Consider the following 15,564-nt stretch of genomic DNA (forward strand, 5'->3'; position numbering starts at 1 on the left):
GGTACAATAGGATTGAGTGTGTGGCAGAATTGGTACAATAGGAATTAGTGTGCGGCAGAATTTGTACAATAGGAATGGGTGTGTGACAGAATTTGTAAAATAGGAATGAGTGTGTGGCAAAATTGGTACAATAGGAATGAGTGTGGCAGAATCAGTACAATAGGAATGAGTGTGTGGCAGAATTGATACTATAGGAATGAGTGTGTGGCAGAATTGGTTCAACGGCAATGAGTGTGATGCAGAATTGGTTCAACTGGAATGAGTGTGTGGCAGAATCGTTTCAATAGGATTGAGTTAGTTGCATTATTGATTCAATAGGAAATAGTGTGTGGCAGGAGTGGTACAATAGGATTGAGTGTGTGGCAGAATTGGTACAATAGGAATTAGTGTGTGGCAGAATTCGTACAATAGGAATGGGTGTGTAGCAGGATTTGTACAATAGGAATGAGTGTGTGGCAAAATTGGTACAATAGAAATGAGTGTGGCAGAATCAGTACAATAGGAATGAGTGTGTGGCAGAATTGATACTCTAGGAATGAGTGTGTGGCAGAATTGGTTCAACAGCAATGAGTGTGATGCAGAATTGGTTCAACTGGAATGAGTGTGTGGCAGAATTGATACAATAGGAATGAGTGTGTGGCAGATTGATACAATAGGAATGAGTGTGGCAAATTTGATACAAAAGTAATGAGTGTGTGGGATAATTGATACAATAGGAATGAGTGTGTGGCAAATTTGATACAATAGTAATGAGTGTGTGGCAGAATTGATACAACAGGAATGAGTGCGTGGCAGATTGATACAATAGGATTGAGTGTGTGGCAGAATTGGTACAATAGGAATTAGTGTGTGGCATAATTGATACAATAGGAATGGGTATGTGGCAAATTTGATACAATAGTAATGAGTGTGTGGCAAGTTGGATACAATAGTAATGAGTGTGTGGCAAATTTGATACAATAGTAATGAGTGTGTGGCAAAACTGATACAATATAAATGAGTGTGTGGCAGAATTGATACAGTAGGAATGAGTGTGTGGTAAATTTGATACAGTAGTAATGAGTGTGTTTTGAAAGCAGAATGAGATTAAAGTCAACTGATTTGACAAAATTTGAATAAGGGTGTGGATAAGTTAACAAAATAAAAACGAGTTATTCATCTGGTAAAATAGTGACAATATAGATTAATTGGCCAAATAAGAATGAGGCTCTTTTTGAACCGATGGTTTGAATGAATAAATAAATAGGAATGACTGTGTGGATAACTAGACAAACTAAGAGTTAGGAAATAATAATGAAGGTATGAATATATGTATAAAATATTAATCGGGGAGGCCCGGGGAGGAAAAATGGCGAGAGGAGTAGGGGTGGTCGCCCCCTCCCTTCAGTTTTTATTTCAAAATCGGGTTTTTATGTATGACAAAAACCTCGAACTGTCAAAAGTACATTACCCAACAGCGTATAAATTTGCGTGCAGTCAGATACGCACCTATGATGACATGATATGTAAATGACTGTGCGGGTGTGCAGTAGCAACACTTATGGAATAAAAAGCGTTTTACTATTTGGATTTTTTATATTTCCCTGTCTATCGATACCAAAAACATGGAAAAATACGCCTGATAATGGCACAGAGGGTGTGGATGAACTTAATGATGCTTCACTATGGGAGCTATAGGCCTGAAGAACTGTTAGAAAACTATTGGTGGTATTTAACCCAATCTCGTGACCTATGTGACATCCGGGCACTCATATGCGTGAATTTGTTGCGCACGAAAACTACGATTCTATCGTCGTTACTCACAAATCAGATTTTCTTTGACACGTAAGGTATGGACCTATTAAACACATAAATATTGGTACAAATCATATTCCGTTTAGTTAATTAAGCTTTCTTTAAAGTCTATATCACCAGAACCATTCCCGATATTGTCTAATGATCCATGACCCAACACCGGTTTGATTTTCGAGTTTAGACAGTCAACAATCTGGTGAAGGACGAATAAAAACACGTATATCCCGTCGAAACCTTTTAATAATATTTCGAAGAACGAATCCTGTGAGTAATTTGATACGAAGTAACTGGCTGTGTAGCTTTATTGAGTAAAATTTCACCAGTTATGACTTTTTATATTTCTGACAGGTACACACCCTTTTTTAGGGGCTTTAGCATAAAATAACATTTTATATGTTTGTGGATTACTGCATTATATCATATGTATGATTGGTTGGAGAATATTTTTTTATGTTTTTGTTGAATGTATCATTAATGAAAAACTATTGTAATGTGCCAGACGGTATCCTGCCTTTTCAACTCAAGTTTCTATTTCAGCTCCCCTCTGGGTCGATTTTGTCGTCCAGTCATTCATTTTAGATTTTATGTTCAGGCATGCAAAACATGCTTAAATATTGTCAGGATTTGTCAAAGATTTTTAACATGAAACTTTGTTCATGTTTTCACACTGACAATAGAAGTCGGATGATCTTGTATCAGCCTCACACTTCTGGCAATTTGTTTTGTTGACCTATGTACATTTATCGATTATGGAAAACAGATCAGTGCAGTCATTTTCCTGTTGTGTTCTTGCTGTGAATTAGAAAAGCATACAATTTTTATTTTATATCTTCAGATAGCAGAGAAGAATTATGTCTGGAAACGATGAACAAATCGAGGTAAGGCTATAAGTATTGTGATATATTAAATAATATATAACGAGATAATGGGTTAATTTGCAGACCTCTAAGGTGTAAGATTCTTCTGAATCCCAATAATTATTGTTGGAAACCTTGGTACAGTATTACGCTCTGCTTCATTGAGTACCGTGGGACAATCTGCGATGAAAATCTCATTATCATTAAATAAATGATAAGGCTAATTTCATTGGTGCTGAAGGGGACCGATAAGAATCAAAGCCAATGCAATTGTGTTGTGTGTTTCTTTATTTAGTTACAAACCGCCTTTATGACTTCATGGTTAATCTTTTTAGGTAAAGAGTGTTGAATTGTTACATGCAAGTTTTCTCCCATATCTCATTTCGGTGGTAGGATGTATTATAAATGGAATAATGAACCAGTGTTTCTGACGATGATGTGAAATATGAATTTTACACATTTCAAGATTTAGAAAATATTATACAGACTGGTTTTAAGTGTTAGGCATGAATTACTGTTGACTTTAGGAGATATTATTCTGCATTTGAGCCAATTTGTCTTTCTAATTTCAGTGTCCATTGTGTATGGAACCTCTAGAAATTGATGATATAAATTTCTTCCCATGTACCTGTGGATATCAGGTAAGAGTATATCAGTTCTGTTTTAATTGTTTTATATTCAATCATGTATACAAATAGTCTATTTGATGTTTATTTAATGATTGGCTTTATTAACAGTCGGCGAAATGTTATTTATTTACAAATTATTTTGTATATTTTACAGATCTGCAGATTCTGCTGGCATCGGATACGGACAGATGAGAATGGACTGTGTCCAGCTTGCAGAAAGGTACATTAAATGGACAATGTTGCGTGGAAACAAGTGTTAAAAATACATTGTCACATAAATGCTTGCACTCTACATCAAGTCATATTTTTATATATATATATAAATGCATTTATTGAGTTCTTGCGCTAAAGTTTCAACTTTATTTCTAATATAATTCTGCTGTCAGATACCCTAGTCCCTGTTTATAATATTAAATTTACCTTATATCACATTATTATGCCCCCCTTCGAAGAAGAGGGGTATATTGCTTTGCACAGGTATGTCGGTCGTCGGTCCGTCGGTAGACCAAAGCTTGTCCGAGTGATAACTCAACAATTCCTGGACGTATGGTCATCAAACTTGACATGAAGGTTGGGCCTGACCAGTAGATGACCCCTTTTGGTTTTAGGGCTCATCGGGTCTAAGGTCAAGGTCACAGTGACCTTTAATGGTAAAATAATTTTAAAGCTTGTCCGAGTGATAACTCAACAATGCCTAGACCTATGGTCATCAAACTTGATATGGAAGTTGGGCCTGACCATTAGATGACCCCTATTGTTTTTGGGGGTCATCTGGCCAAAGGTCAAGGTCACCGTGACCTTGAATGGTAAAAGGATGTCCGAGTGATAACTCGACAATGCCTGCACCCTTGGCCCTCATTCTTGACTTGGAGGTTGGGCCTGACCAGTAGCTGACCCCTATCGTTTTTGGGACTCATCGGGTCAAAGATCAAGGTCATAGTGACATTGAATGGTAAAAGGTTGTCCGAGTGATAACTCAACAATGCCTGCACCCATGGCCCTCATAATTGACTTGGAGGTTGGGCCTGACCAGTAGATGAACCCTATTGTTTTTGGGGGTCATCGGGCCAAAGGTCAAGGTCACAGTGACCTTGAATGGTAAAAGGTTGTCCATGTGATAACTCGCAATGCCTACACCCATGGCCCTCAAACTTGACTTGGAGGTTGGGCCTGACCAGTAGATGACCCCTATTGTTTTTGGGGGTCATCGGGCCAAAGGTCAAGGCCACAGTGACCTTGAATGGTATGAGGTTGTCTGAGTGATAACTCGACAATGCCTGCACCCACGGCCATCAAACTTGAATTGGAGGTTGGGTCTGACCAGTAGATGGCCCCTATTGATTTAAGGGGTCATTGGGCCAAAGGTCAAGGTAACAGTGACTTTGAACGATAAAAGGTTGCCCGAGTGATAACTCAACAATGCCTGCGCCCATGGCCCTCAAACTTGACTTGGAGATTGGGCCTGACCAGTAGATGACCCCTATTGATTTAAGGGGTCAGAGGTCTAGCTCACAGTGACCTTGAAAGCAAACTCGACAATTCCTGGACCTATGGTCATCAAACTTGTTATGAAGGTTGGGCCTGACCAGTAGATGACCCCTCTTGACTTTGGGGGTCATCAGGCCAAGGTCGTCACAGTAACCTTTAACGCAAAAAAGTTAACAAATCTTCTCCCAGTGATATCTCAACAATGCCTGAATCTATGATCATCAAACTTGACATGTAAGTTGGGCCTGACCAGGAGATGACCCTTATTGATTTTAGGAGTCATTGGGTCAAAGGTCAGGTTCACAGTGACCTTGAATGCGAAAATGTTTCAAGTGATAATTGGACAATGCCTGCACCCATGGCCCTCAAACTTGACTTGGAGTTGTGTTTGACCTGTAGATGACCCCTTATGATTTAAGGGGTCATTGGATCAAAGGTCAAGGTTACAGTGTTCTTGAACGAAAAATGCTTGTCTGTGTGATAACTTGTCAATGCCTGCACCCATGGCCCTCAAACTTAACATTTAGATTTTTGGTGACCAGCTGATGACTACTATGGATTTTGAGGTCATAGAGTCAAAGGTCATGGTCATAACACACTCTATCCTCAAGCTTTGAATGGTCATAATCTTAAAACTGCCTCAACGGCATATAATGTTACCGACAAATCAGCTGTCATTTCGGTCCATGCATATTTCATTCAATTGTCCATATAATCCTGACAACATGGCGCTCAGAGGGGGCATAATGTTTGACAAACATCTCTTGTTTAAACTTGATATGGCAAAAACTAGGTCACAAGTTCAAATCTTTAGAAGAAATATTTCGCGGTAATAAATTCAACAATTTTTATCAAATCTTGATGATACATGGTCAGAATGCTTGTCTGCATAGTATCTTGTATTTTTTATATGGGTCAACCCGCGTCAAAAGCTAGGTCACTAGGTCTAATCTTAGGAAAAATATTTCCACGTCATAAATTCAACATTTTTTTTCATATCTAGATGAAACTTGGCCTGACTATTTGTCTACATGATATCTTGAAAGTTCTTTAATATGGGTCATCCCCGGTCAAAATCTAGGTCACAAGGTCAAATATTATGAGAAAGAATTCCACAGTCATAAAAATTCATTAATTTTTGTCAAATATTTAGGAAACTTGATCAGAATATTTGCCTACATGTTGTCTTAAACATTTGTGAATATGGGTCACCTCAGATCAAAAATAAGGTCACTAGTTCAAATCTTGAAAAAACTTGGTCAGAATTTTTGTCTACATAATATCTTAAAAGTTCTTTAATATGGGTCATCCCCGGTCAAAATCTAGGTCACAAGGTCAAATATTAGGAGAAAGAATTCCACGGTCATAAAAATTCATTAATTTTTGTCAAATAATTATGAAACTTAGTCAGAATATTTGCCTACATGTTGTCAAACATTTGTGAATATGAGTCACCTCCGATCACTAGGTCAAATCTTAGGAAATATTTTCCCAATGTCATAAAAAAAATGAAATCTTAGATGATTAAGTGTGTCATATAGGGTCAAAAACTAGGTCTCTGGGACAGATCTTATTGGAAAAGCTGATTTATTTATAAAAACTTCATTTTTCCTCACATAAATGGAATAGTTTCTGTTGATCAGGTTATTTGTATGAATGATATCTCCGGTAAGAATAAATATGGGTCTTTTTAGTTAAAAATAGTAGGTCACTAGTTCAATTCCTAGGTTTGCAAAATTGCATCAACAAATAAAAAAATCAGTTTCAATGCAGCATTGCCGCATTGGCGTCTTGTTGATTGATCTGAAAGTATAGATGAAAAGGTACATATTAATGGCAATGGTTGAGTAACTACTAAAGCCTCTTTAAAATTTATATACAATTTATTATGATGTTAATAGTAGAGTTTAAGCCAGGTTTGAAAACCAACAGGTTGCTGAAACTTTGAAATTGTAAGCTTTATTTTCCAGGCAAAGTTTCAGCCATGCATTTAGGAATTTAATTTAAGAAACAGATGTGGAATGAGTATGTATTTATAATTCAATTATAAGTATAAATCAGAACAAAGGAAATAATATGACCATCTGAAGGATTGAATTCTATCAAGGGAGAAGGGTGCCGATGCTGGTCTCCATGAGGGCAAAATGGTGTTTCAAAGAATGGACATGGTGCAGCACCCTTGCATAACTATTAAACTACACCACTATCATATGTAGTATAGAAAACCTATAAAGTGATAAAATGCCTGTAATTGTTTGTCTGTAATAATGAACCATGTATCCAAAGCTAAAGGTAATGTTGGTGTTTATCTTTGCAGGCATATCCAGAAGATCCAGCCAAGTTTAATCCTCTCACAGAAGATGAGTAAGTATTCGTTTAAATTTGTTTATACATATAATTGACAATAAGATTAATAATAGTGATTAAGTGTGTTCTGTCATATGGTGCATGAAAAAGGAATCGTTTTTGCAAGAATATGGATCTTGTCAGTGTGACTTTACTGCGAAAAAACAACTCGGGGGTTTTAGTAACTGATTTCCTTTTCAAATAAGAAAATGAAAATGACCTCGTAGTTAGTTTCATTACATGTTGCTCATAAATTTCACCTGTGTGTATTACACTTAATGTTTTTTTGAAACAGTAAAAATAACTGTAAAAAGTAAGATTTCTTTAAATATTGATCAATGACAAGTAAATGGTGTACTAGATTATTTTGATATAATGTTGTGTTTTCACTGCTTTTGCAGACTTCAGAGGATAAAGAAAGAAAGACGCCAAAAAGATCTGCAGAGAAAACAGAAAGCTGCAGAAAACCGCAAACACTTGGCAAATGTCAGGTAATAAATACTACATGTATTTACACAACTGATGGAACATTTTGCCACATATTTTTTGTTAAAGGGAAGCTGAAAGTAAAACTTTTATATTCAATGCTAAGAATATTCTGCACCATTAAAGAATCTTAATAAGAAAGTTGAAAAGTCCACATGTGAAAGAGCTTTTACCTACATTGTAAATCCTAGTAGTAGCTCAGCATATTGATGGCCTCACTTCAAAATGCTGACACGGATTTTTTTCCGGTTTCTGAATTTTCACATCACTTAAATTATAAAGGTATAAGCAGTAAGTTATTACAAAATGCCGAATGCATATTTCAATGAGAAAAAACTGTTGTATCATGTGATTGAAATGTCAAAATAATGATTGGACATCTCGCAGTTAAATAGAACTGCTGAACCTTCAGTAACTTCAGAAATCGTAATTTCGGCATATTGAAAACCAACCATTATTGATCAAATTTCCAAAAATATACAAAAAAAAACACATTGCTTTTGAAACCTTGGGGTAAAGATCTTCTGCGTTTTGATGTGAGACCATTGATATATCAAAAGGTTAATCATTTTAACATGATTACAGGGTAGTACAGAGAAACCTCGTGTTTGTTGTGGGGCTGTCAACAAGACTTGCCGATCCAGAAGTGTTAAAGAAACATGAATATTTCGGGAAGTTTGGAAAAATACATAAAGTTGTGATAAACCAAAGTACTTCCTATGCTGGCGCCCAGGTTTGTTTTATTCTCACATTCATAAATAAATCATAACATGATCGCAGTCATCGAATCAACACTTATATTGTGGAATACTTTTTTCTCATTAATATTTTGTGTAGTTATGACCTCTATTTTATAAATTGAGAGCATTATTGGTCAGTTTGATTTAGCTTGTTGATAAGATATCCCCAATGTACTTTTTATGTTAAAAAAATTGGCTCATAGGGAATTGATAGATTCATTTTAGTTCAATGGGGATTGTAAAGTTACTCATGATCATAAAACATTGTTTACTCCGAATTCTCTGTGCAAGAAAATCTTGCAATAAATCAATTAAAGAATGGAGTTGTATTCACTGAAATAATTCTTATTCAAATCCTGTTTTGGCACCGTATCATACGCAGCTCAAGTTGTTCAGGGTTAATCATGGCAATCATATTTTGAAACTGAATATAAACATGTTTTTTGATTTCCAGATTTGTTTGTACTATGCTTAATTCTTCTGTTATGACATTAGAAACAATTCCAGGACTTTGCTTCATTCTTTTGTTTTGACGTTAGAAACAATTCCAGGGTCCCAGTGCCAGTGCTTATGTGACATACAACAAAACAGAAGACGCCTTGAAGGCCATAACCGCTGTGAACAATGTCCATATAGATGGGCGGACGTTGAAAGCCTCTCTTGGCACAACCAAATACTGTAGCCACTTCCTCAGGGGTACTCAATGTCCAAAAACAGTAAGTGCACATTCTGTGAAGATATCAGGCATTGGCCTGAAACAAATACCATTATGTCATCTGCTTGCAGTGAGCAAGACATATATAGTTGTCACAATGGTGGTTTCTTGTTTGTGCATGTGTTCAGGCCTGCATCAGTCTGTAGAGACTGAATTTGGCCATGTTGTATCATGGCCATGCATTATAGGATTTTCAAAAAACTTGCCATGAAGGTTCACCATGATAAGGTGGCGTGTTGCGCACAAAATCCAGACCTGTACCTCAAAGGTCAATGTCACATTTATAGGTTAAATGTCAAAATGAGTTCTGTTAATAGGACTGGTCTGGACTGAACCTTGTCCAGGCTGTATCTTTACCATGTGTTATAGGATTTTAAAAAGAACTTGCCATGGAGGTTCATGAATAGTAAAAGAATTTTAAGCATCAGAGACATTCTTTTGTAAGTAAACTGTCAGTCAGTTGTTTGTTTGACATTATTATTTCAATGTTTTCCTCCCTTTTTTACAGGACTGCATGTATCTTCATGAACTAGGGGAAGAAGCAGCTAGCTTTACTAAAGAAGAAATGCAAGTTGGGTAAGTGTTTTTTGGGACATTCAACATTTCTTTTGTGTAGTGGAGTAACAAAAAATTTAGCCTATGCTTCTTGGACTCTTCTCTGCTTGAAAGACCCCAGTCAAGTCCGATGTTTTTTTGAAACACGACACCTAAACTGGAAAGATAATCATGTAATATAGGCATGTAATTAAAAAAAACTTTTTATAGAAGCAAATTCAACACATATTTTATCTGAAGTTTAAACCAGTGTCACCTCGCTTAGGCAGCAATATAAACTGTATCATGTGTATGTTTTTAATAAAGGATAATATCAAATACAGTCAGCATATAAAAATCTATTATAGTCATGATAATCACGCCTTAAGACTAGAAATTTATGCCCAATTGTTGCAAAGAGAAGTTCTTCTTTTCTGATTGGAATTTTATTATCATTATGCAGCTATTTTCATTTTGTATTTCACAGAAATGATTGAGGTATTGTAGTCTCCAAAAGTGGTGCACACACACTGTTAAATTTGCCACAATAACCATTAAAGATATCTATTGTCAATAGAATTGATTCTGTGATGCCAATATGGTCTTTGGCTAAAGAACACTTATGTTTTGTGTCCTGCTCCTTGACTGAACAGAAAATTTAAGAGCATGAGTATCTGTCCACTTTAAGTTGAAGTGATGGAATTTGCCCAGTATTCATAAAACATCTTAAATCATTTCCTAAAATAAAATAACTTAAGTATCTCACTGGCCATAATGACTTAGTAAGGCCACTCCTTTTTTATTTTTTGGTTTACAAGAATTTTTGGAAAAAATGTCCACCGGGTGGTCGAAAAAAAAAAAAAAAAAGGAAAAAAGTCACAAAACATACTCTTAAAGGGTGAAAATCAGAGAACAACATAAAAACATTGAAAATTTATATCATTTACTTGACATTTTAAATTTTTAAACTGCTATTAATGCATGTTTTAATACTCTCAAAGTTCCAAAGTTCTAATTAAACACACAGTTTTAATCTTATATACTGTGCATATAAACATCAATGAAATTGACTATAAAACATGTTTACATGTATAAACTACACTTTTTATCAAAGATACATTGAATAGTACTCAGCAGGACATTTGTTTAGCTTTAAGGGTATGCTAAAGCAAAAGTGAATGCAGAACACTTGAAAACTGACCAATATTGAATTGGAAAAAAGGAAGGCAAATTTTACGCTTTAAAATACACAAGAATTGCACTGTATTAAGACAATACATTACATTTTCTAAGCATTGTTTCAGTTAATTCAATATTGGAAAATGTCAATAAAGTGAAATAATTTACCAATTTTGTAAATAAGGAAGTAATATTGTATGAAGACATTGTGTTTTAATATTGTGCAAACAATTCCTGAAAAACTAAACACCAAACTAGACCTAGATTTGAGTTTTAATAACCTTTACCATGCGGGGTCCTAGTTGTGTGTAACCCAATCCATGCTAAGTCCGGATATTTTCGGACCGGGATATTTACCATGCGATGTTCAGCAAATCCATTTCAAATTCAAATCTTGCAGCAAATTACCACATCAGTACATAAAAATCACATAGCAAAATAATAAATCTAGCACGTGACTTAACTTTATGTACCAATGATAGTAACAGTGAAATCCATAATTATTTATCGGATATTTTCATCTTCTCCCAACTCCGCCATTTTGTGTATCATGCGTTCACAGGGCATCTATACTTCGTGATTGTTTATTTTTCATTTTAAAGAGAATTCCTTGGTTACAACAACAAATCTCATTTATAGTGAAATATCAAGTTCATTACAAATTAAAATGGACTTATTCAAAATAGTTTTCCGTGTTGTTTTATCTTAATGTTTTGCACACAACTCCTGGAATTAGTAAATGTCATTGACACATGTGTTCAACTCTTCCATTGTTTTTACTCTACTATTAACCCAAACATGAATAAACATGTAATCTAGAATAAACACAAGCTTTACATTGACTCAATGACAAGTATTTCCAAACCAGTTTGTGATTTAAAATCCATAAACACAACCGACCGAACTTGTGAAACTAGGTCACCGGTGTCAACTTAGAAATTTTACTTTCGATTTCACCACTCACACTAAGTGCACTGTTATTTGATATTAAACCATAAAATGTTATAAAATATTTTTCTCACACATAATTTACAGATATTTGTGTCTACTTATTCGATGGCAGCCGCTGCCACTTATTTTTCATCTATAAACAACAATATTTTCATGACCTAAATTTGCGGGGAAAAACAACAATCACGTGACAGTTATTGTTTGTGTCGGCTGTTAAATTTGCCAATGTATTTTGCTATTGTTATTTTAACAACTCCTGCATATTTAACTTAATTATTTCATACAAAGAATGACTGCCATTGCCAACGGCGCTGCCATAACAGTTGACTGGCTCACATGTTATCACTATAAATCGGCGAATACGGCTACGGAACAACAAACCAGTCGAGATCTACTGCATTCGTACTCTTATCTGTTCGTTTTTCTTTCGTTTCGCACCAAAATCAATACGGTCGGGAAAATAATTTTGAAAAAAAAAGTGAAATTCTTTTTTTTATTTTTTTGTACTTTTCGGAAAATTAGACCCGCCGGTTTTGTAAACCAATTTATATAAAAGTAGTGGCCTAATATCTTTAATACTTGATATTGATTTTTTTTTATTGAATATACTTTTATGTTAAAAACACTTATATATTTAATTTGACCTTGAAAATTGCAGGAATTCGACTTAAGGTAAGAATTGACTTAAGAAGTTTTATGAATATGACCTGACCTGTGGAATCTTTCTTCTGTTTCAGCAAACATCAAGAGTATGAACAAAAACTGGTAGAACAATATATAAACAGCCAAAATACGGCCCACAATCACCAGCATAGTAACAAAGCTGGGAGTAGGAAGAAAACAACCTCGCCTACACAAGTTATACCACAGTCGGCCAGTCCCCCACAGTGTGTCAACCACAGCCCACCCTTACAGAATTCTACAGCACACAACAACACACAACAGGTGAGTTACATACAGGTTATTTGTGCCTTGTGTCTCTACTTGAATATTATAGAAAGGTTTCTTTAGAAGGATGATGATAGCAGAAAAGGTTGTAAGTGACATTGGAAATATTCAGAAATAAAGAACCACTCCATTTTCACCTTTCAACAATTGGGTTTTGTGATTATACCCCCCAAAACAAAGTTTGGGGGGGGGTATACTGGAATCGGGTTGTCCGTCTGTCCGTCTGTCTGTCCGTCTGTCCGTCCGTTTTTTTTTTTGTCCGGGATTCATCTTTGTCGTTATTGAACAAATCTTTTTCAAACTTTCAGATATTAATGGCCATGATGTAAACTTGCGCCTCTGTGAAATTGGTACGGGTCACATGACCCTGACCAGAGTTATCTCCCCTTGATGTGTTAAAGTAGGCAAAATAAGCCCTGTCCGGGATTCATCTTTGTTATTATTCAACAAATCTTTATCAAACTTTCAGAAATTAATGGCCATGTTGTAAACTTTCGCCTCTGTGAATTTGGTACAGGTCACATGACCCTGACTGGAGTTATCTCCCCTTGATGTGTTAAAGTAGGCAAAATAAGCCCTGTCCGGGATTCATCTTTGTTATTATTCAACAAATCTTTATCAAACTTTCAGAAATTAATGGCCATGTTGTAAACTTTCGCCTCTGTGAATTTGGTACAGGTCACATGACCCTGACTGGAGTTATCTCCCCTTGTAGGCAAAATTAGCTTTGTCCGGCCTAACTCCAAGGCAAACAACCTAGACATGGAGGGGTGGGGGGTATTCGTTAGCCTATGGCTTACAGTTCTAGTTCTTTTCTGTCACATAAGTGCTTGTCGTTTGGTTCAAAATTGTCAAGAATTATTTTGTGAATATGTTTGTGGAATAAAGGCATAACAAATTTAATGCAAAGAAAGAAACATGCATCTTGGTAATATTTGTGGTAGTCCATCTTCAGTCAAAATCAAATTATGTAGGGTTTAAAGGTTTGTTTTGGCATATCTTAAGCAGTTTAAAGCTTTTTAAACTTCATATTTAACACATCCCACACACAAAAAATAATGATATATTTATAAAAAAAAAGGAAATAATAACCACCAGACTCCAAAAATTGTATGGTTGGCACCTATTCTGTAGGTAAGGTCTGATAATTCAAACAATGAGTATTTATTTAAGGCCTAAATTTGAATATGTTTATGCAGGTCCCGCCAAACACAGCAAACAAAGAGGCATGGCCAACTTTACAACAGAGTGGGGGCGGACCCTCCACTAAGCCAGCCAATCAAACGAGCTCAGGGGCACCGCCTCCTCCGCTGGTAAACGGTACTGAAAGAAGCCCAGATAAAAACAAGCCAGACAGATCTACTAGCAAGCAAAGACAAACTCCAGACACAAATACAGATATGCAAACTAGGTACATATTTTATATTGAAAATTTCGGTTTGGGACATGTTATTTGCATAATTATTAAGAGAATGTTCATTATTTAGTAATTAGATTAAAAATGATTTTGCAGTCCATGCAGACATCTAAATGCTAACACAAATATCTCATATTTGCGTCGCCTGAAAAGGCGACATACAGGGGTTACTTTTGTCGTTGGCAGTGGTGGCAACTTGTCCAGGGCCTATCCTGTAAACTATTAGTGGCATCAACTTGAAATTTCATATGTAGATAGATCTTACTGAGGGCAAGTGCAGTGCATAAGAAATGTTACTCTTGCTTCCATATTTTCAGAGTTATTACCCTTTGTTAATTTTCATGCTTAAAGTTTTGTCTGGGGCAAAACTTGTATAATATAAGAGTTATCAACTTGAAACTTCATATGTAGATAGATCTCATGGAGGGCAAGTGCAGTGCATAAAGAAAACAGTAACTCTTGCTTTCTTAGTTTTAGAGTAATTGCCCTTTGTTAATTTTCATGCTGAAAGTTTTGTCGGGGGGCATATCTTAAAGAATATAAGAGGTATCAACTTGAAACTTCATAGTTAGATAGATCTCATGGAGGGCAAGTGCAGTGCACAAGAACTGTTACTCTTGCTTCCATATTTTTAGAGTTATTGCTGTTTGTTAATTTTCGTTGTTAATTTTTGTCTGGCTTAACGTTGTTACCTTCAGTAACTTGAAGGTTAAATGGCAACATCATTGTCTATAAATGAATAAAATGCCAATCTGACAGCTATAATGTCAACAGTAAATATTTCGTCAGGCGACACATCCGACTCACGGAGTTCTAGTTATTCACTGTAGTTTTAAAAAATGTTGTACGTGAAAATGTGGTGAGATTGATTATACTAACTGCCAGGAAGTATATAGAAGCATCAAACATAATGGTATATGTTTACATTTATGTATGTAAGCAATCATTCAGTTGTTTTCTTAAGTTACAGATTAAGTTTAATTTTTTACTTGAAGTCTTGAAACTACCAACAATAAAATAATCCCCTCATTTGTATTTCGTAGACCTCCTAGCAGTACAACAGACAGTGTGCCAGTCAGTGTACCAGTGACGTCATCCCCGCCACGTCTTTCCATGACTAGCCCCCAGGCCCTTCTCACTTCCCTCGGCAACAAGAGAAAACAGCTTGGCCTGGATAACTCGGACAACCTTTCCTTATTCAGCAGTATCAACGGCTTTCACGGAGCTCGTAATCCTAAACCACCAGTACAACCTGGTTAGAAATCATGTTTAAATTATCCTGTAGAACACTCACAAATATGTTATTCCAAAATGGAGCTGTTTTCTGATGATTCTGTGGCCCCAATTTGCCCTATTGTCTCCTTAAACATATATATTTCCTCCAATTTGTGTCAAAATTCCCCTTCAGGTTGTCCATGAATTTATCCGGTCCAGACAAAAAATATCCAAAAAATATGCATATTTTTGTCAGCAATATGCT

The 15,564-nt window shown here is 35.8% G+C and overlaps 1 protein-coding gene across 6 annotated transcripts in view; it reads left to right on the forward strand.

Moving 5' to 3' along the window:
* Positions 1–1,722: 1,722 nt before the first annotated feature.
* The window catches only part of LOC128231162 (CCR4-NOT transcription complex subunit 4-like), a 31,739-nt gene continuing 17,897 nt past the window's right edge, over positions 1,723–15,564 (forward strand). For 4 of the 6 annotated variants that reach the window (XM_052943631.1, XM_052943636.1, XM_052943635.1 and 1 more), the window contains exons 1-12: positions 1,723–1,829; positions 2,630–2,672; positions 3,224–3,292; positions 3,435–3,500; positions 7,086–7,132; positions 7,516–7,605; positions 8,186–8,333; positions 8,880–9,056; positions 9,564–9,631; positions 12,457–12,664; positions 13,867–14,078; positions 15,128–15,339. In XM_052943631.1, the coding sequence (XP_052799591.1) occupies positions 2,646–2,672; positions 3,224–3,292; positions 3,435–3,500; positions 7,086–7,132; positions 7,516–7,605; positions 8,186–8,333; positions 8,880–9,056; positions 9,564–9,631; positions 12,457–12,664; positions 13,867–14,078; positions 15,128–15,339 (1,324 nt within the window). In that variant the 5' untranslated portion in view covers positions 1,723–1,829; positions 2,630–2,645. The remainder of the gene's footprint in view (positions 1,830–2,629; positions 2,673–3,223; positions 3,293–3,434; positions 3,501–7,085; positions 7,133–7,515; positions 7,606–8,185; positions 8,334–8,879; positions 9,057–9,563; positions 9,632–12,456; positions 12,665–13,866; positions 14,079–15,127; positions 15,340–15,564) is intronic. The other 2 variants (XM_052943633.1, XM_052943637.1) reach the window with 1 other exon arrangement.

Source organism: Mya arenaria, chromosome 4 (genome assembly GCF_026914265.1).
Source record: "Mya arenaria isolate MELC-2E11 chromosome 4, ASM2691426v1".
Classification (NCBI taxonomy): Eukaryota; Metazoa; Mollusca; class Bivalvia; order Myida; family Myidae; genus Mya; species Mya arenaria.